General features: G+C 50.0%; 1 protein-coding gene across 9 annotated transcripts in view; it reads left to right on the forward strand.

Moving 5' to 3' along the window:
- Positions 1-19,310, forward strand: part of PAXIP1 (PAX interacting protein 1) — a 48,876-nt gene that overhangs the window by 14,627 nt on the left and 14,939 nt on the right. For 7 of the 9 annotated variants that reach the window (XM_027101398.1, XM_027101401.1, XM_027101402.1 and 4 more), the window contains 5 exons: positions 2,687-2,800; positions 5,299-5,913; positions 11,495-11,891; positions 12,377-12,471; positions 18,963-19,058. In XM_027101398.1, coding sequence (XP_026957199.1) covers positions 2,687-2,800; positions 5,299-5,913; positions 11,495-11,891; positions 12,377-12,471; positions 18,963-19,058 — 1,317 coding nt within the window. Of the gene's footprint in view, positions 1-8; positions 172-2,686; positions 2,801-5,298; positions 5,914-11,494; positions 11,892-12,376; positions 12,472-18,962; positions 19,059-19,310 lie in introns of all 9 variants that reach the window. The other 2 variants (XM_027101403.1, XM_027101404.1) reach the window with 2 other exon arrangements.

Consider the following 19,310-nt stretch of genomic DNA (forward strand, 5'->3'; position numbering starts at 1 on the left):
CCCGTCAGGGTGTTGATACAAGCTGGAGCTCTTTGTTGGAGTCTTCCAGAGCTCTCCAGGGAGAGGTAGGGAAGGGAGCTTGTGCCAGCAGAAGTTGGGAAGCACAGACATCACCTGCCTTCTTCTGAGCCGGTATTGATGCAGGCTGAGGCCTCTGTTGTAATGTGCTGGGTAGGTCGCGGGGACAGGTCACGAGTCTGATGGAGAGCCTGGCCAGGGTCCTCATTTAAATCTGGAGGACTAAAGAGATCAAAGCCTTTCCATTCTGTATCTCAATCCACAGATATTTCTTGACTGCCTACCCATGTGCCTGGTACTGTACTAGGTCCTGTCGAAGGTACCAGAGTGGAGGACGTGGTTCTCACCTAAGGCTCCAGTCAGTAGGATGGTAGCTCACAAGCAAGACGGGACAAGGAGAGCTTGTGGGGCTGCAGCCAGGAGTGTCTGGCGGAGAGACCTGGAGAAGGAGGGCGCCCCGGGGCACAGAGGGAAGCCCTTCCTCGAGAGGGACGCGGGTGGAGGTGTGGCCTCTGCTTGGGACAGAGGTGCACATTCAGAGGGGCAGCGTGCTGTGGGAGTGCAGGGGCCGTGGGCGCTGAGCCGAGGCTAGGGGCGGGGCACAGAGGCAGGGAGAGCAGCTCAGGTGAGGGGCCGCAGGTCAGAGCGCAGGTGTGGCAGCAGCTGGGAGCAGGACCAGGGCTGAGGCACACACAGATCAGGAAAGCCCGAGACACCGTCTGGAAACTTCCAGATCTCAGCCATAAGGTGTTGAGGAGACATCCAGGCTTTCTTAGCTGAGACCGTAGACATGTAGTTTAGGGAGATTACTTTTTTTAAAAAAGAAAAGCACTTTTCCCCAGTTATAAAATTAATGCTCTTGAAAATTTGGAAAATACAGAAAAGTATAAAAATTAAAATTAAAATGTCCCCATAATCCTGTCACCACTAGGTAACTGTCATTAACATTTTGGTGTGGAAAGAGCATTCTTAATTATGCTGATACAGATTCATTGAATGAGCTGGTTTGCGCGTTCAGTCATTTAACCCAAACGTTCGCCGATGAAGAATCTGGTTCTCAGAGGTTTTCCGAGTTGCTCTTAGCTGGAGTTTGGAGGCCCTGTGTCCATTCCAGGCCTCCCTTCTTCCCAATGTGATGTTCTTTCCACAGCAACTTCCTGTGCCCTGTTGAGACCTGGGCCAGGATCCAGGCCAGCAGGGTACAGGACTAGAGTTACTGCAGTCAGTGAAATAAAAATAATACCTAACTGATGGGTGGCCAGTCTTTGTGATAAAGCCATATCTAGATTATGGGTTTTCCTTCATTTTAAATAAAGATTATATAATGATTCATTAGAGTAATATGTATTACCGTGTAATTAAATCTCACCTCCAGAGGCTGCAGGATGTAAATGTTTTTGTGAAAGTCTCTAAGAAAAATAACATCTTCTGATCCAGTATCCTGAAATGTGACACTGACTTACTAAATTAAAGAGAGAGAAGATAATGATTTTTAAGGTGATTTTATAAAATTAGTGTGTTCTTGTTAGTATTCACAGAGTAGTATGGAATGCAAAATAATTTCTAGGAATATTTGTGAAATGGATGAGAGTAGCTATAGAATGTTAGATTTTTGGCCGGCTGAATAATGGCAGTTAACAAGGAAAAAACATGCTCTTTGTCAACACTTTAAAAAAATTAACTTGAGACAAAGTTCAGAAGTCTTAGCCATAATTCACAGTTTATAATAAGTTATCTAGAAAAAAATTGACTTAGAGGATTATCTTAGGATTAACACCTTTATTTTTCTTAAATGTTTCTTTTGTCTTTGAGACGCTAAAGTTTATTTTTTAGTAATTACGTTTGGTAGTAACCGCCCTTAGAGAAGCAGTCTAGAGCAGTGGGAAAATACAGCTTGGAGCCGGGTCTGGGTTTCCAGTTACTAGCTGTCATTTCTGTGAGTGTGCACCCCACCACCGGGTCACGGGGACTAGGGGTGGACGCGGAGCCCTTGGCACAGTTCCTGGCACATAGGAGGCAGGCAATAAATGGTAGCTGGTCGGTTGTTGTAGTGAAACCTGTTGTACCACGTGAGCCGTTACATCTGGAGTCTCCACTTCATCGCTCAGCAAGCATAAGAATTGTTCCTTTTATGCTTGCCTTATTTTCTGTGTGTTTGATACTTACGTTTTCCCCTGAGCTTACGCACCACTGTATTTTTACCTTTTATTTTATCCATTTCATAATTAGTATTTGTTATCCATTAATTATTAAGGAGTTCCTTAAATATGATTTTGATACTATTGTATGTAAACATTTTTAAAAAATGACACAGGTGGAAGATGGAGTGGTGTACTAGTTCTTTTTCCTATCATTTTTGTTATAGAACGAAATAATCCTCCATTCAATCTCTGGAGTGTGGATATAAGTATTTTTCAATTTACTTGGTGACAAGGCAAAAAAAGTGATGATTATAAAACTCACGATAGGAGTAAAAGTTTTTATTATAACAAGCAAATAGCTAGAAGCTCATCTGTTTTTCCCACTAATACCCTTAGGCTAATTTCATTCAGTAAGGGAGAAAGTAGATAAAGCAAAATTGTTATGCTGTCACAGTGTATTTTAATCATAAAGTAGGTAAGCAGAGGTGGAGCCTCCTGATGAAAGCTTGCTTTCTGGTTCCTGCCAGGTGTCCCCTGAGGACAGAAGCGCCCTGTGGGCTATGCTCACCTTCCATGGCGGGGGCTGCCAGCTGACTCTCGACAAGAAGTGCACGCACCTGGTTGTTCCAGAACCAAAGGGGGTAAGTGTCCCATGTACGTTCTCCTTTTGAATGTCATTTAAGTATTCCCGGTAATCAGATATCTTCTTTGAACTTCGTTTAAATTAACTGGATTCCGTTTTACAAAAGCTGATAACATTAGTTTATATTATTTATACACAGCTTCATTCCACAAAGGATGTGAGAGGATTATAAATTTTGTTTTGAGCCAGATGTGACTTTTAAAGACAAAGAAATTTGGGTTTATTTCATGTTGAAAATAGGATAGTTTTTTGAATCTCTAAGAGTTTCCTTTCACGTCCACTGAAACTTCAGTTCATTTTTGTGAAAATACATATTAGTCCTCTTCACAATTTTTTTAAAAGGCTTGTACTGAGGGTAATTATAAGCATGCATTTGGTGAAGTTCTCAGTGTACTGTCCTTCTTAGTAATCTGGAATATTTAAAACTGCGTTTATCTCCTTAAGCACGGGACTCTTCTCTCTAAGCACTGGAGGGCCGTAGGGCTCTGGGGGTCCCAGGTGGGGTCCCAGGTCGCCAGCATCAGCCTCCCGGGACTTGTTAGAACCGCAGTCTGTCCAGCCCGCCCCAGACCTAGTAAATCAGAACCTGCCAGGGAAGGGGGAGCCCGGGGAGACTGAGGCACATGAAGTTTGAGAACGACCGTTGTGTGGAAATCCAGCTTTTTTCCTTCCATGAACATTTATAAACTTGAGAATTAAGTCTACTTATAGTAGGGAAAGCCTTTTGACTAGCTAACGTTTCCACGTGTCAGTCATTAGCTCCTTTTTTTGTTGCCTTCAGTCTGAGTCAGCGCTGTGTATGTTTCGCCCGAGTGCCACTGACTCACAGGAGGGGTGGGAGGCGTGTGGCCGGGCCTGGGCGCAGGGGTGTGGAAGGCTGACGCCCCCCCCGGCCAAGAGGGTCCCTTTCTAGGGCATCTGGAGCAGAGGTGGCCCATAAATGCATGCCGTTCATCATGTTCATTTCCCGACAAGAAAATAACCTGTTAGCCCATGAGTTTGCTTGTAACTTAGTAAGCTGTACAGTCCAAGGGGAGACTCTGAAAATTTGAGGTGAGTCTTAAAATCTACTTGAGTAAAAAATTATATTTTACATAACAATTTAAGAGATAAGTAGTATGCTTTGGTTAAATAGTGTAGGGTTTCTTTTTATATCAGTATTCATCTATGGCTAAAAATAAGTCATTTGATTTTAGGTAGCTAGTTTAAGGGGAATGAAGTCTTTATAACTTTTAAAACTATGAGTGAATACTTCTGAAGAGTCAAATTATAATTTGAGGCAGCATATGAATAGAGTGGATTTGTCAAACAGACTAGCTGACTACACACACAAAATAAATGGCATGTTTAAAACAAATTCTTTTTTTTGCATTTTTGGATAAATTTATGGAGAAAATATATAAATGGCATGATGAAACTATTGTATTCTTGAATTTTTAAAATGTTTTAAATTGAGAAGAATGAAGGAATTTCATAACAATCAATAGAAAACCCAAGTAGGTTGATTAGCCTTTGGAGGAGGGAGCTGGTTTCTGGGTGTAAGTCCTTCACCCCTGCTGAAGGGTGAAGGTGGGGCTGGGGAGAGACCCTGGGATCCTCCAGCCCGGCCGCCTGCCGACAGCAGGAGTGGATTTAGTGTGGGGCCCCAATTATGTGTTTTCTGGAGAATTGCTGGTATCCGAGGCTTTAGAGCAGGTGGGTCAGACTCTGTCGGTTAACCGAGCCGTGTTTCCAAACTTGTTTATTTTAAAGCCCTTTTATCATGTAACTCTCGTTTAAGATTCCCTGCTCATCTCCCTTTCCCTCGGGCGTTCCTTTCTTTCCGCCCTCTACCCCGCAGGAGCGCCCTCTGCCTGCCTGTCAGCGCCCCTGCCCAGTGTCCCCAGCTCACTGCTCCCACCAGACCCTGCCAGACCCTGCCGTCCAGCGAGGCCTCCCTGCCCCGTGCCCACGGGACTTCGCGCTGGGTTTCTGTTGTATTCCTGTTGTGCATGTTTAACTTCTGTCCAGAACTAAGTCAGAAGCCTCGCTAGCAGAGAATTGTTGCGGCCTTTGTGTCTTAGGTAGAATGAGCTCGATAAACACTCGCCCACCTGACTGAGGAGCGTCCCCACGCTCCCAGGACTGCCCATGGCCCTGAAGGTGACCCGATCAGTGACACTTTGCACAGAGCAGCAGTGACAACCAGATTGGACGGCAGGCCGCCTGGCGTTCCTGAGAGTCTCTCGTAGGATTCCTAGCTGTGCGTAGCATTACCTGAAGTTGCCTTCGTAAAAGCGAATTCGGCAGACTTGAAGCCGACCTAAGACCATTGACACATGGTTCGTTGTGTCGCGTGTTCTCTGTCTAAAAGGGGTGTGAGCTTCTCCTCTGGGTAAAGTGGCAACAACAGGAGCTGTGTCCCTCTCCTAAAGTTCTTGCTTCGAGTGCGTACTTCTAGGAAATCTGATAAAACTTGCGGTTTTGTTTCCGTGTGTGTTTGTGCTTCGCCCGCAGGAGAAATATGAATGTGCTTTAAAGAGAGCAAGCATTAAAATCGTGACGCCCGACTGGGTCCTGGATTGCATATCTGAGAAGACTAAGAAGGACGAAGCCCTTTACCATCCTCGTCTCGTCGTTTATGAGGAGGAAGAGGAGGAGGAGAATGAGGAACCGGAGTCCCCGGAGGAGGCCAGCGCGGAGGAGAGGTTCAGCCCCGCCAGCTCTCAGGACGGCTCCCCCTCGGGTGGCCAGCAGCTCTCACCCAAGTCGAACGCTGAAAAATCCAAAGGGGAATTGATGTTTGACGATTCTTCAGATTCGTCACCTGAAAAACAAGAGAGAAATTTAAACTGGACGCCCGCGGAGGTCCCGCAGTTAGCGGCAGCGAAGCGCAGGCTGCCTCCTGGCCAGGAGCCCGGGTTAATTAACTTGTGTGCCAACGTGCCGCCCGTCCCAGGGAACGTCCTGCCCCCCGAGGTCCGCGGTAATTTAATGGCTTCAGGACAAAGCCTCCAGAGTTCCGAAAGGTCAGAGATGATAGCCGCTTGGAGTCCAGCTGTGCGGACCTTGCGAAATATCACTAATAATGCTGACATTCAGCAGATCAACCGGCCGGCCAACGTAGCACACGTAAGTCACTCTTTAAAAAACAAAAGATTTAAATACTGGATTTTACAGCCTTTTCAAATATTTATTTTATTGTCTTCTGCTTCTTCAGGACAAGTAACTTACAAGCAGTATTTATTTGCCTGAGAGCATGTCCCACGGTCTTTATCTGTGTATACGTACACGTGTACGTATTTCAGTGTCATAAATGCCGTGTACGAGAGGGTGACGGCAGGCACGTAGTTGGAGGCCTGACTGCTGAGTTGGCACCAGGACGCCAGTGGCGGGCGCCGCCCCCGGAAACGGCTTCCACGCCTGCTCGGTTTCATTAGCGGTGGCAGCAAAGAGGAGCCTGCAGGCTGCCAGCTGTTCCTTGTTTGCTTATACCGAGCTCCACGGTAGACAAGTAGCGTAACATAAATTAATTCACTCGTTGACGGAGCCTTAATCTTAATTTACAGTTTTGTGATTGGAGCCTGTTGGTACGGGATGGACCTTGAAAGTTGTCGTAAATGTTTTTCACGTGAAGACGGAGAGGAAGTCGTCCGGGTGGTGTGGGCCCGTCTGCGTATCTGGGGCCCCGGAGGCAAGATGGTGAATGAGACAGACGGGCCCCGCCCTCCTTGCAGGTGGAGCAGGCCGACAGTCAGCATAGGTGTTCAGAAGGCAGTAATAAGGGGTCGTGTACTATGAGGGCCGCTGGGGGAGGAGGCCCCTTAAATTAAGCGAAGACTCAACTGCAGGCGGCCCTGGGCAGAGCTGAGGGCAGAGTTGTGGGTGAAGGGGCAGCGGCTGTGAAGACCCTGGAGTAGGCGTGACCTTGCCGTGTTCCAAGGCAGCGGTCTCCAGCCTTTCTGGCACCAGGGACCGGTTTTTCCGCGGGCGGACGGGGGTGGGGAGGGATGGTGCAGGCAGTGACCCAGGCGACGGCGGGCAGCGGGCAGCGGCAGGTGAAGCTTCGCCGCCCACCCGCCACTCACCTCCTGCTGTGCGGCCTGGTTCCTGACCAGGGGGTGGGGGACCCCTGTTCTAAGGGAGGAAAGTCACTGAGACTTGAACTTAGGTGAGTGGGTGGAGGTTGACACGTAGGGTCTTGTCTTCCATGTAAGGAGCCACTGGGGGGATCTCGTCGGGGTGGGCAAGTAGCTACTTATTACGAGTCGCAGCACCACAATCACGTCTGATGGCGGGGAGGTTTTTAAGAGTCTTTATTGGTTAAAGATGCATGAAAAGCACTCTTCCTCCCCTCCCTCGGCTTCAGCAGTGACCAGTTGATCGTGCCTGGTCCTCGAGACGCCGGAGGGGTGGCATCCCGAGAAAGGCGGGCAGGGTGTGTGGGGAGAAACGGGGCTCAGGGGCTTCGGGGACAAGGTTCCGACAGTCGACACGAGATTCTGGGAAGACGTGTTACCGCAGCCGGTTAGGAGCCAGTGTAAGTTGACCCCAGCTTGGGCCGTCAGCCAGCGTGAGCACAGTGGGGCCTGGCCCAGGCAGGGAGGGGGCCGCGGAGAGCAGCCCCGCGGCGACGGGTACCTGGCAGCCCGGAAGGGAAAGCAGTTTTGGGGGTGCGGTGGCTTTGGTGATAAAGGCGGAGAGTGAGGTCACGCACCAGTCACTGACGGGCCGCGTTCTGCTCAGCATGTTTAGATAATTTAAATTTGATTTGTTTGCCCAAATCGTGAGATTCTCCGTGACGACGGGGTTTCCGGGCTGTCTTGAGAAGTGGATGGTGTCGTAGAACGGAGCTGGCATCTGAAGTCTGAACGGTGCCTGTCCCTCATGGCCGAGCAGCAGCTGTGCCCTGTGGACTGGGGCTCCATCTGTGTGCTAACTTCCCGAACTCCATCCCGTCATGCTTTGTGTTAATCCCTCTGGTCCTGGAGGTGAGTTTGAGTCTGAAGGGGGATTGGCAGCGAGAGGCTGAGGGAACGAGGACGAGGTCCCTGAGATGAGGTGGTCAGAGAATAGCAGGGCCAGGCCTCGCCCGATGGTGTCACCAAGGCTCAGGGAGAAGGTGGAGCCTAGGAAAGAGTGGGCGCATCTGTGGGCGCCTGGGCCCGCGTGTCAGCACCCAGCTCCGCAGGGGCCTCGCGGAGAGCGAGGAGGTGGTCGGAAGACGGAGCACGCGGGGTGGGCGGGATGCGGATGCCAGGCCAGAGGCAGAGCGCGGAGGGGAGATCAGAGAAATTGGGGGCGTGGGGAGGCTGGAGGGCCAGCCGGTCTGGAGAGGCGACCTGGGCTGTTCAGGGGGCCTGCCCTGCTGGCAGGCGGAGACCCACGTGGGCGCTGGGAGGATGGAGGAGCCGGTGTGCAAAGCCTCTTCCCCCGTCCTCAGCTGAGGAACGAGGAGCGGGAACAGGACGGAAGTGCGGAGCTGTCCGTTCACTGGAGGGTAGAAAGCACTGCTGGTCAGTGACTGGGCATGTCTTCTGGATTCCGCATTTTTCAAATACAGTGGATGTTGACTTAAATCCCAAGTTCCCTCCATTTGGATGTAGAGGTAAACTCATCTCATTGGAAATGGAAATGCTGACTACACCCGGAGGCGGGGTGGGCTGGGCGTATCTCTGCCTTTGCGTCGTCCTGCAGGTCGGACCTCCGCAGAAGACGGACCTGATCTACTCAGCCGCGTGCAGAGGCGGGACCAGTTCTAGCGAGGGAATGGTTTTGATCACTAATGAGAACGCTTGCGCAGAGGTCTGAGGGTTCTTCAGCAGTGTCAGAACACTAGGCCATTTTGCTGCTAGATGTGAAGAAAATGAACCTTTGAAATGTTAGAAATAAAAGATTTGGTTTAAAATTAGATCAGGGGGTTGAGGAAACATAGCAACCATCAAACTCCTGTTTTTTTTTGTTTTTTGGGGTTTTTTTTTTGTTTTTTTGCAGTACGCGGGCCTCTCACTGTTGTGGCCTCTCCCGTTGCGGAGCACAGGCTCCGGACGCACAGGCTCAGCGGCCATGGCTCACGGGCGCAGCCACTCCGCGGCATGTGGGATCCTCCCGGACCGGGGCGTGAACCCGTGTCCCCTGCATTGGCAGGCGGACTCTCAACCACTGCGCCACCAGGGAAGTCCCAAACTCCTGTTTAAATTGCAACTTTCTGGTGGTTAGGAGCCGTGTGGTGTGTATCGTGCTGTTTTATGAAAATGTTGTGGCTCTCAGTATTAAGTAGTTTAAGTGAGGACAGTGGCAACTATGAGGGAAAAATTCACAGTTGACGTTCACTAAAAATGGTAGTTGGCAGTGTGGCGAATCTTGTGCCCAAGCAGTTAAGAGTTTTTCTTTGATTCTTCAGGACTAACATAGGTTCTCGGCCAGAGGCAGGTCAGAGGGTTGAACAAGCCATGTGATGAGTGTGCAAGGTGTTCTAAGGGGCACCTCACACCCCCTGGCCTGCCGGGCTGCCCGCTCCCCAGCCAGGCTGGCCAGGTGCATGCACGGCTTTCCAGGCCATTGTCCACCTCTCAGCCTCTGAGAGGTGGCTGGGCTCTTGCCAGTGTCTCTGTCTGCTCTGAGTTGCCCTCCTGTTGCGTCTTGGCCTCCCCCAGCCCCTTCAGAACATGGTCGCCCACGGAAGGGGCCTCCAGCTGAGTCCTGGCCCCGGGCGTTCCTGCCGGCCCACCTGACGCCACCAGGAGCTCCCCTGGCCTGGGGAGCGGCAGTCAGGTCAGCCCTGTTCGTGATGGCAGACAGGCAGGCTGTATCAAATCTACCCTAGGCTTTTACTTCTGGGGGTGAAAGAGTAACATATGTACAAAAGTTTAAATTTTAAGGGTACCACAGGCTGTAAAGTGATGGTAACTCCCTCCCACCCCTGACCCCATGACCCCTCTGCCAGACCAGTGTCCTTTGTGTGGGCTCGTGGCCCATCTGCAGATATCCAGGCAGGGTCCCCTCCCCACTCCTGCCTTTTTTTTTTTTTTTTTTTTTTTTAGCGGTACGCGGGCCTCTCAGTCGTGGCCTCTCCCATTGCGGAGCACAGGCTCCGGACGCGCAGGCTCAGCGGCCATGGCTCACGGGCCCAGCTGCTCCGCGGCATGTGGGATCCTCCCGGACCGGGGCACGAACCCGCGTCCCCCGCATCGGCAGGCGGACTTCCACCAGGGAAGCCCCTGCCTGCTTTTTTATGGAAATGTTAGCGTCCCAAATGCTGTTCTGTATACTTGTGCAGGGTATGTGGTGGGGTTCATTTCTCCCTCCACTTCACTGGGTATTTTTTAACACTTGGTAGAGAAGAATTAGTTATCCTGTTGATTACAAACGTGTTGAAAACTTTTCTTCCTGCTCAGAGCTCAACTTGAGGAGTTTTCAAAGTACCCAAAGAGTCTCCTTATAGAGATGTCTTACCTATAGGCTGACTTCAAAGACAGATATACTCAAACCCTTAAGTTTAACTTATTTCAATTTTAATTTATTTCACCACTAAATCCAAAGTCTGTTACTCTTGCAAATTATATAACCTTTATGTTTTGGAGTCTGTTTTAAGTGAAAGAGATATGTCAAAAACATATTTGAGATTTTTGTATAGGTTTGGTTTATGTGAAAGTTGCATTTCTGGAGTTTTATTTAAATGACAAGGATGTTTTTAATAGGGATAAATTGTATTGATTGACTTTTGGTAAAATCTGTTTGTTACTGGCTTCCTTGACTATGAGAAGTTGGCTTCCAATTTTTCTTACTTGAGCATGTTGGGAAAATTCATTGTATGACACGTTTCTTTTGTTACATCCAGCGCTGCGCAGGGTAGTAAAATGACATGGCGATCTGACGCTCAGCGAGCTGGTGTCTCCTGGTCCCGGTCCGGCCCCTTCCCGCCTTGCAGCTTGTTCGGCCCTCAGGCCGACTCCTGTCCCTGGGAGGGAGGGTGAGCTCAACCCCAGCTGGCTGGCGGCGGGGTTCTCTAGCTTGAGGTGTTCTGTTCCACGTGTGGAGCTCCCGTCACCTCTGAGGAAGGCGAGTGTACCAGCTGTGCTGAGGGCCTCTCGGCTGGGGGAAGGTCGACCACGCAAGCAAAACTAGTGCTGGTGTCTCTTCCGTCCCTCGTTCGTGTGACAGAGCAGGACGACCGCAGACGGGAGGGGCCGGCGGCTGCTCTCCAGGGTCGCCTGTGTCCCGTGCCTTCACAGGTCTTTGCGTCCTCCTCTGCCGGACCCCTTGCTCCTATGGGAAGCGGCAGCTGTGGGAAGGAGGCTTGGGTCAGGCTGTCCGGCTGCCGGTGCCTTCGTGGCCGGGCAGGAGGGGGCCCCGGAGGGACAAGGCTGCGCCCTGGGGCCGGCGAGGTCATTGTGGCCGAACACCCGTCCCTCTGCTCTAGAGCACGTTGGCCATTTGAGCTTGTGTCGGTCAGCTTTCACTCATGAGCTTGCTCCACTTCACTGAGGTTAGTTTCACATTTTGGGGAAAATGTCTCACGATATGAACTTACTTGCTTCACGGAGGCTGGTGATGCTTAGTGCACAGGAGACAACGGCAGCTGTGTTTGCACCGTCCGGCCAGCGAACGTCTGGCTGACAGCGTGTAGGGTGTGCCGTCGCCCTCCTGATGAGGGCCGGGGAGCACATGTCAGCAGCTGCTGATGACCACCTCGCCTGATTTCTGTTTCCAGATCTTACAGTCCCTCGCAGCTCCGACAAAGACCTTAGAGCCACAGGTGAACCACAGCCAGCAGAGCCATGCGAATGCAGCGCTGCTCAGCCAGGTGAAAGTGACCCCGGAGTCACATCTGTCACCACCGGCCCCGCCGTCCGTCCTGCACCTGCCGCCCCAGCAGGCCCTGCAGCTCCAGCAGCAGCCTTACCCGCCGCCGCCGCATCCGTTTCGGCCACCGCCGCAGGCCCACCAGCCTCAGTTACCCCCGCAGCAGCAGGCGCTGCAGCACCAGCTCGCACACTTGCAGCAGCTACAGCGCCTGCACCAGCAGCAGCAGATGCAAACGCAGGCGCCCCAGGCCCCGCTGTGCCAGCCGCAGCGCCAGCTGTTCGGACACGACCCAGCAGTAGAGAGTTAGTAATGTGGCTTCTTCCTTCTTTTTCTCCCAAAAGTCCTGTACTTACTTGGAGAGTGTTTGCAGGTAGGGTAAGGATTCATGCCAAAACAACTCTTAGAAAACGGGGAACGGGGGTCTCATTACCTAACAAAGGATATAGTTAGGAGGATGGAACAGTTAGATTTCTTTGGTACTTTGGGACGCCATACCCTGAAGTGAACTGTGGCGTCCATAGAACATCAGGCTGCCGCAGGGACCAACTGGGGATGCTCAGTGCCCAGGCAGGAACCGTTGGTTTCGTGTTCTCAGTCACTTAACGTAGACAGGTGAGCAACTATGTTTGCAGCAGTGTGCCAGAGGTCCTCACCGTACTGGTGGATACGTGATGGTCGAGCGTGACTCGCTTCACGCATTCATACTGAACTCTGCAAGATGAGCTTGTTTATGTTTTGTGCACACATTCATGCGTTTGGGACTTTAATGCGTATGATTCTATTCTAGTTCCAGAAGAAGGCTTCTTACTGGGATGTGTGTTTGCAGTTGCGGATTATCCAGAGCAGATGTCTGACAAGCAGCTGCTGGCCACGTGGAAAAGGGTAAGGTTACTGAGATGCAGATACAGATACGTATACCTACACACACACATATAATACCTGAAGGTGTTATGGGCATTTTTATTAACACCCCCGGGACCTTGGGCAGATCCGCTGTTTGGGCTTCAGTTTTCCAAACTGTAAGTGGAAAAGGTTGGACTTTCTCATTCTTAAGATTATTTTCAGTCCTGAAATTCTGAGTGGCACGGATGACTTGTATATAACCGGGGGAGTGGGAAGAAGATCGGGTTTTGGTGCTCTCGGGTCGGGACCCTGGACTTACACGTAGCTGTGTCATCTCTGTTCTCCAAAGGCGAGTGGTTGGAAGGGACCGCAGAGTCCTCTAGCCCAGGTGTGGAGCTGAGTCCGTTGATTGATCTATTGGTTTGCACAGTGGCCTTTAAGGAAAAGGAGAAGTGAACGCTTTCTCTCGCAGGGCCACAAATCAAACTGAGCCCGATTTTCTTTAAATGCATGAGTGTGTGTGCTTCAGATGCATCTGCAGTGGGTTCCCTGCAAGCACTGTTGGTGTTTAAGCCCCCGCCATGTGCCAGGCAGTGTCAGACCTAGGGAACGCTGGTGACCGAACAGGAGCGAGGAAACCGGGAGACGGGTGGAGGAGCAGCCGCACGCTCAGGTGACGGTGAGCAGCACGTTGGGTGCTGGAGAGCCTGGAGAAAGGTGCTAGCCGGGCGGGTGCTTGTCAAGCAGAGGACCCTGTCTGCGAGGCCGAGTAAGCGTTCAGGGGAGGGAGGGGTCCCGGTGGAGAGAGTGGCGTCGGCAGGGCCGCGGGGCTGCGGAAGGGGCGCGGCAGTGGGAGAGCACGCCCCTGGGGGCGGGGTTAGGGTTGGGGTCCGGGAGTCACGGAGGGCCGGAGACTAAGACCCGACTTACCTGGCGCGTTGTAGGAACCGGAGTTTGCTCCCCATCGTCTTGAGAGCGTGTGGAGCGTGGGCAGGTGCGCGTGTGGCCGTGAGATGTTGGGCACGGAAGGCCGGGGAGGTGGCTGGGCTGGGGCTTGGTTGGGAAGCGCTGAGCACCCGAAGGAGGGCAGCCGCCAGGGGCAGGGGAGGAGTCGCCTGTCTGAGAGTTACAGCGGCAGACGTTTTGTTTTTAATTATGGAAGTGTAGCGGGTAATGATATTTAGAAAGTACCCTGAAGAAAAAAGTAGAACAAAATTCAGAGATACGAAGAGGTTTGCTTTCGGTTTTGGGGGTTTTGTTTTTGTCAGTTAAAAGGTTGGTCCGAGAGGTCCAAAATTAAATCCTGGAAGTTTGGGAACAGAGGAAATGAAGGCAAGAAAGTTGAAAGAAGGTCGCTTATAACTGAAGGGCGTTTCTGCAGATTGAAAGGAGAGAAGAGGGCGCTGTTCGGGCTGCCGTGAAGGTGCAACGTGTGAGGGATGCCTGGGCTCAGGGCTTGAGGATGAGTACCAGCGGGACCTGGGTGGGCGTCTGGCTCTCAGAGGCAGCCCGTGATTCCCAGCCCGGGATGCCGTATCCAGTCCGTCAGTCAAATGGGACTGTGGGATGAAGATATTTTCAGACTCCCCCAGTCAGAAACTGTGCCTGCCGTGTGCCGTGCCACCCAAGAGGAGGGTGTGGCCAAGGGTGGGGCTTGACCCAGAGATGGAAAGGGATTCCGAGGGTGAGGGTGCAGGGCGGTCCAGACAGGCGTGAGAGCTGCTGGAGAGGGACCAGCCAGCACCGGAGCGGGGGGCGGCGTCCGGGAGGGACGGCACGGGGTGGAGGAGACAGGTCGCTGGAGGGGCTGGACCGTGTTAAGCGGAGGTGACACTGCGTTCGTCTTCTGTTGCTGTGTGATGACTCCCCCGAGACTCAGTGACTTGAAACAACAGACACTTACTACCCCGTGGTTCCTGTGTGGGCTGGAAGTCCTGAAGCGGCTCGGTGGGTGGCTAGAGCCCTGGCCCCCAGGAGGCTGCATCTGAGGGCTCTGCTGGGCTGCAGGGACCGCTTAGAATGCCGCCCCCATGGCTCTTGGGGGGCCCCACCCCCCCGCCCCGGGCATCTCCAGGGAGCGCGTCCGCTCAGCATGGCGCCGACTCCCCCGTGGCTTTGCTGAGGCCGCATGCCATCGCCCGGCGCGCTCTGTTGGTCTGGCCCACGCTCCAGGCCGAGTCCAGCCCTGGCCCCTGGAGGGAGGAGAGTCAGGTGACATGCTTTTGAGCCAGCACGTTGCATTTCTTTGAAGAGTCTGGGAAAGAAATAGTGAAAGGTACATGGAAAGCTAAGAAAAAGACAGACGAGAAGGAGGGGAATGAGGCATTTGTTAACACCAGGGAAAGCAAAAGTTGGTAGCAGAAAGGAACTTCGTCCCGGTGTGCCCTGATAGACCAGGTAGGTGGTGAGCTGTACTGTATTAAATCCCAAAGGCTGATTGAAATAGGGACTGTGATAGAACCAGATTAGGAAGGCGCACGTGCGTGTGTGTGTGCGTGTGTGTGTGTGTGTGTGTGTGTGTGTGTGTGTTTTAGTTTCTGGGGGGAAGGTGGCCTCCACAGTAGGAGGTTGTAGATAACATCTAAAGCTAAAAAAGAAATTGCATAGAATGTATTAGTTAGAATATATGAATAATTACCAGAAGGAGTCAAAGAGCTGGGTGTGGCAGCCTTAGGGGAGTGGAAAGTGAGTGGGGTACTAGCAAACTGCTGGTTTTGTCCTGGGCCTTATTAAACTATGTTTATGCGTCACTTTAATCAACGTAAAAATCAAATTTTAAAAGTAGTAAATGGAGAGGAGTGGGTCAGGATGGCAGAGGAGAGCGACGTGGAGCTCCGCCCACTTCCACAGGTGCGTCAGAAATACGTGCACATGTGGAAACGGCTCTCACACAACATCTACTGAACGCTGGCAGAAGACCTCGGACTTCTGAAGGGGCAAGAAAATCTCCACGTAACCAGGTAGGACAAAAGAAAAAAGAAAAAAAGAGAGAGAAAGGAATCAGGATGGGACCTGTGCCCTTGCGACGGAGCTGTGAAAGAGGAAAGGTTCCTGCACCCTGGGAGGCCCCTCCCTGTCAGGGAGATCAGCGGGGACAGAAAGGGAGCTTCCGAACATACAAAGAAGAACTTAACACCAATCCTTCTCAGACTCTTCCAAAAGACTGAAGAGGAGGGAACACTCCCAAAGACCTTCTGTGAAGCCACCATCACCCTGACACCAAAGCCAGACAAAGACGCTACCAACAAAGAAAATTACAGGCCAGTATCTTTGATGAACATAGATGGATGCAGGAATGCTCAACAAAGTATTAGCAAACCTAATCCAACAAAACATAGATGATAAGACCACGACCAAGTGGGAATCAGCCCACGTTCATGAGGATGGTTCAGCAGACACAGATCAATCAGTGTGATACAGCACATCAACAAAAGAAAAGACAAAAACCACATGATCATCTCAATAGATGCAGAAAAAGCATTTGACGAAATTCAACACCCATTCATGATAACTCTTACCAAAGTGAGTATAGAGGAACCAAAATATAATAAAAGCTATTTATGACAAACGCACAGCCAATACAATACTCAACAGTGAAAAGCTGAAAGCCCTCCTGCTAAAATCTGGAACAAGACAAAGATGCCCACTTCACCTCTTCTATTCAACATAGTTTTGGAAGTCCTAACCACAGCAATCAGACAAGAAATAAAAAGGTATCCGAATTGATCGGGAAGAGGTAAAATTGTCATTATATTCATATAACATGGATACATACAGGAAACCCTTAAGACTACACACAAAAATGAATTCAGCAAGGTAGGAGGAGGATACAACATACAGAAATCGGTTGCATTTCTTTATACTAATAATGAAGTATCAAAATGGGAGTGTGAAAAAAACAATTCCTTTTAAAATCATACTCCCCAAAGTAAAATACTTAGGAATAAAGCTGGCCAAGGAGGTGAAAGACGTCCAGGCTGAGAACTATAAAACATTAATAAAGGAAATTGAAGATGACTGAAAGAAATGGAAAGCTAGCCCATGCTCTTGGATGGGAAGAACTAATATTGTTAAAATGGCCATACTACCCAAAGCAATCTACAGGTTTAATGCCACCCCTATCAAATTACCCATGACGTTTTCCACAAGTAGAACAAGTAATCCTAAAATTTATATGGAACCATAAAAGACCCAGAATTGCCAAAGCAATCCTGAAGAAAAAGAACAAAGCAGGAGCCATGACCCTCCCAGACTTCGGACAATACTACAAAGCTACAGTAATCAAAACAGTGCGTGGTACTGGCACAAAAACAGACATATGGATCAGTGGATCAATGGGCACAATAGAGTGCCCAGAAATAAACCCACACACCTACAGTCAGTTAATCTTCAACAAAGGAGGCAAGAATATACAATGGAGAAGAGACAGGCTCTTCAGCAAGTGGTGTTGGGAAAGCTGGACAGCTGCATGGAAAGCTGGACAGCTGCATGTAAATCAGTGAAGTTAGAACACACCCTCACACCTACACAAAAATAAACTCAAAATGGCTTAAAGACTTAAACGTGTAAGACATGACACCGTAAAACTCCTAGAAGAGAACACAGGGAAAGCATTCTCTGACTTAAGTCATACCAATGTTTTCTTAGGTCGGTCTCCCAAGGCCGTAGAAATAAAAGCAAAAACAAACAAATGGGACCTGATCAAACTTACAAGCTTTTGCACAGCAAAGGAGACCATAAACAAAATGAAAAGGCAACCTACTGACTGGGAGAAAACGTTTGCAAATGATGCAAGTGCCAAGGGCTTAATTTCCAAAATACACAAACAGCCTCACACAACTCAGCCACAAAAAAACAACCCAATCGAAGAGGACCCGAAACAGACATTTCTCTAAAGTAGACGTAGAGATGGCCAGTAGGCCCACGAAAGGATGCTCAGTATCACGAATTATTAGAGAAATGCAAATCAGAACTACCATGGGGTACCACCTCACACAGGTCAGAATGGCCATCATTAAAAATAACAAATAACAAATGCTGGAGAGGGTGTGGAGTAAAGGGAACCCTCCTACACTGCTGGTGGGAATGTAAGTTGGTGCAGCCGCTATGGAGAACAGCATGGAGGTTCCTCAAGAAGCTAAAACTAGAACTACTGTGTGATCCAGCAGTCCCACTGCTGGGCATAAACCTAGACAAAGCTATAATTCAAAAAGACGCACCCCTGTGTTCATAGCACTATTCACGATAGCCAAGACGTGGAAGCAACCTAAATGTCCGTCGACAGATGAATGGATGAGGAAGGCGTGGCACATATCTGCAACGGAACATCACTCATCCATAAGAAGGAATGAAATAATGCCATTTGCAGCAACATGGATGGACCTAGAGATGATCATACCGAGTGAAGTAAGCCAGACAGAGAAAGACAGATACCATATGATATCACTTAGATGTGGAATCTAAAATGCTACACAAACGAATCTATCTACAAAACAGAAGCAGACTCACGAACACAGAGCACAGACTTGTGGTCGCCCAGAAGCAGCGGGTTGCGGGGCGGATGGAGTGGGAGGGAGTGTGAGGTCAGCAGGTGTAAGCGAGAGCGCAGAGAATGGACAGGCAGCAGGGTCCTGCTGTAGCGCACAGGGAGCTGCGTTCAACATCCTGTGATGAACCGTAACAGAAAAGAATATTTTAAGAAAAGGACTTGTATATGTGTACGTGTAACTGAATCACTGTGCTGTGTACCTGAAACTAACACCATATCGTAAATCAACTAGACTCCAGTTTAAAAAACATTTTTTTAATAAAAAATTTTAAAAAGTTGTAAATGAAATGGAATTGTTTCGTGGGGCAGGTCTTTTTAACATATAAAGTTCTCGCTCTTTCGGTATACAGCGTTTTAAGTTTTGACCAGTTCCCCTTAGTGCCACACAACTATGTAACCACTGCCGTCGAGGTACGGGACAGTCCCCTCACCCCAAAAAACTGAATCTGTTTTTAAAAATAATTTTCTGGTGTTCACAGACTTCATTTTGACCTTTTTTTGGTTTTGTTTTTTTCCCCCTTTTAGAATAACGTTTCTTAAAAGCAGTGATTCTAGCCCCGGGGGACGATTGGCAATGTCTGAGACATTTTTCACTGTCGCAGCTGGGGGAGTGATATTGGCGTCTCAGGGGGAGAGGCCAGGGGTGCTGCCGGCCCCCTGAGATGCTCAGGATCCACCCCCGCAGCTCAGTCAGCTGGTGTAAAACGTCCGTAGTGCCCAGTTGAGAAACCCTGTTTTAGAAAGAGCATTCCACTTTTCCTTTGGAAGTTCAGATGGAATGGTGTTAACGTTCATTTTTATTGTACAGTGCAGGGTGGAAAAGTCCGTAGATAGAGCTGATAACATCTTTTCTACTTTTGGGGAACTAGACGATGAAAATGTATAATGGATTCTTTTAGTAGCCGTCTTATTTGAAATTACAATTCCCTCTTCCCCTGAGCGCTGGAGGTTGACTGTGACTCTGGGTCTTGTGCGTGTCTAGATAATCCAGGCGCACGGAGGTGCTGTGGACCCCACGTTCTCGAGCCGCTGCACACACCTGCTCTGTGAGAGTCAAGTGAGCGGGCTGTTCGCACAGGTGAGTGGGGGCTCAGCTGCGATGGAACCGAGTCTGTCCCTTTCTCTGGACAGTGTTAGCGTTCTAAGTGACTCTAGTGATGATCGTGTTTGGAAAGGACTTTTTTCTACCTCTAAAAATAGAAAATTGCTTCTTACTAATTCTCCTCGATCTTTGGTGGGTTAGATAGATACCTCTGTGGCCACCAGGCCTTTCTGTCTGTGAGGAATGGAGAAGGGGACATCCCAGGTGGTGCTAGGGGAGGGTAGACGG

This window comes from Aethalodelphis obliquidens, unplaced genomic scaffold, assembly GCF_003676395.1.
Source record: "Aethalodelphis obliquidens isolate GAN/ISIS:26980383/991018 unplaced genomic scaffold, ASM367639v1 scaffold5, whole genome shotgun sequence".
NCBI lineage: Eukaryota > Metazoa > Chordata > Mammalia > Artiodactyla > Delphinidae > Aethalodelphis > Aethalodelphis obliquidens.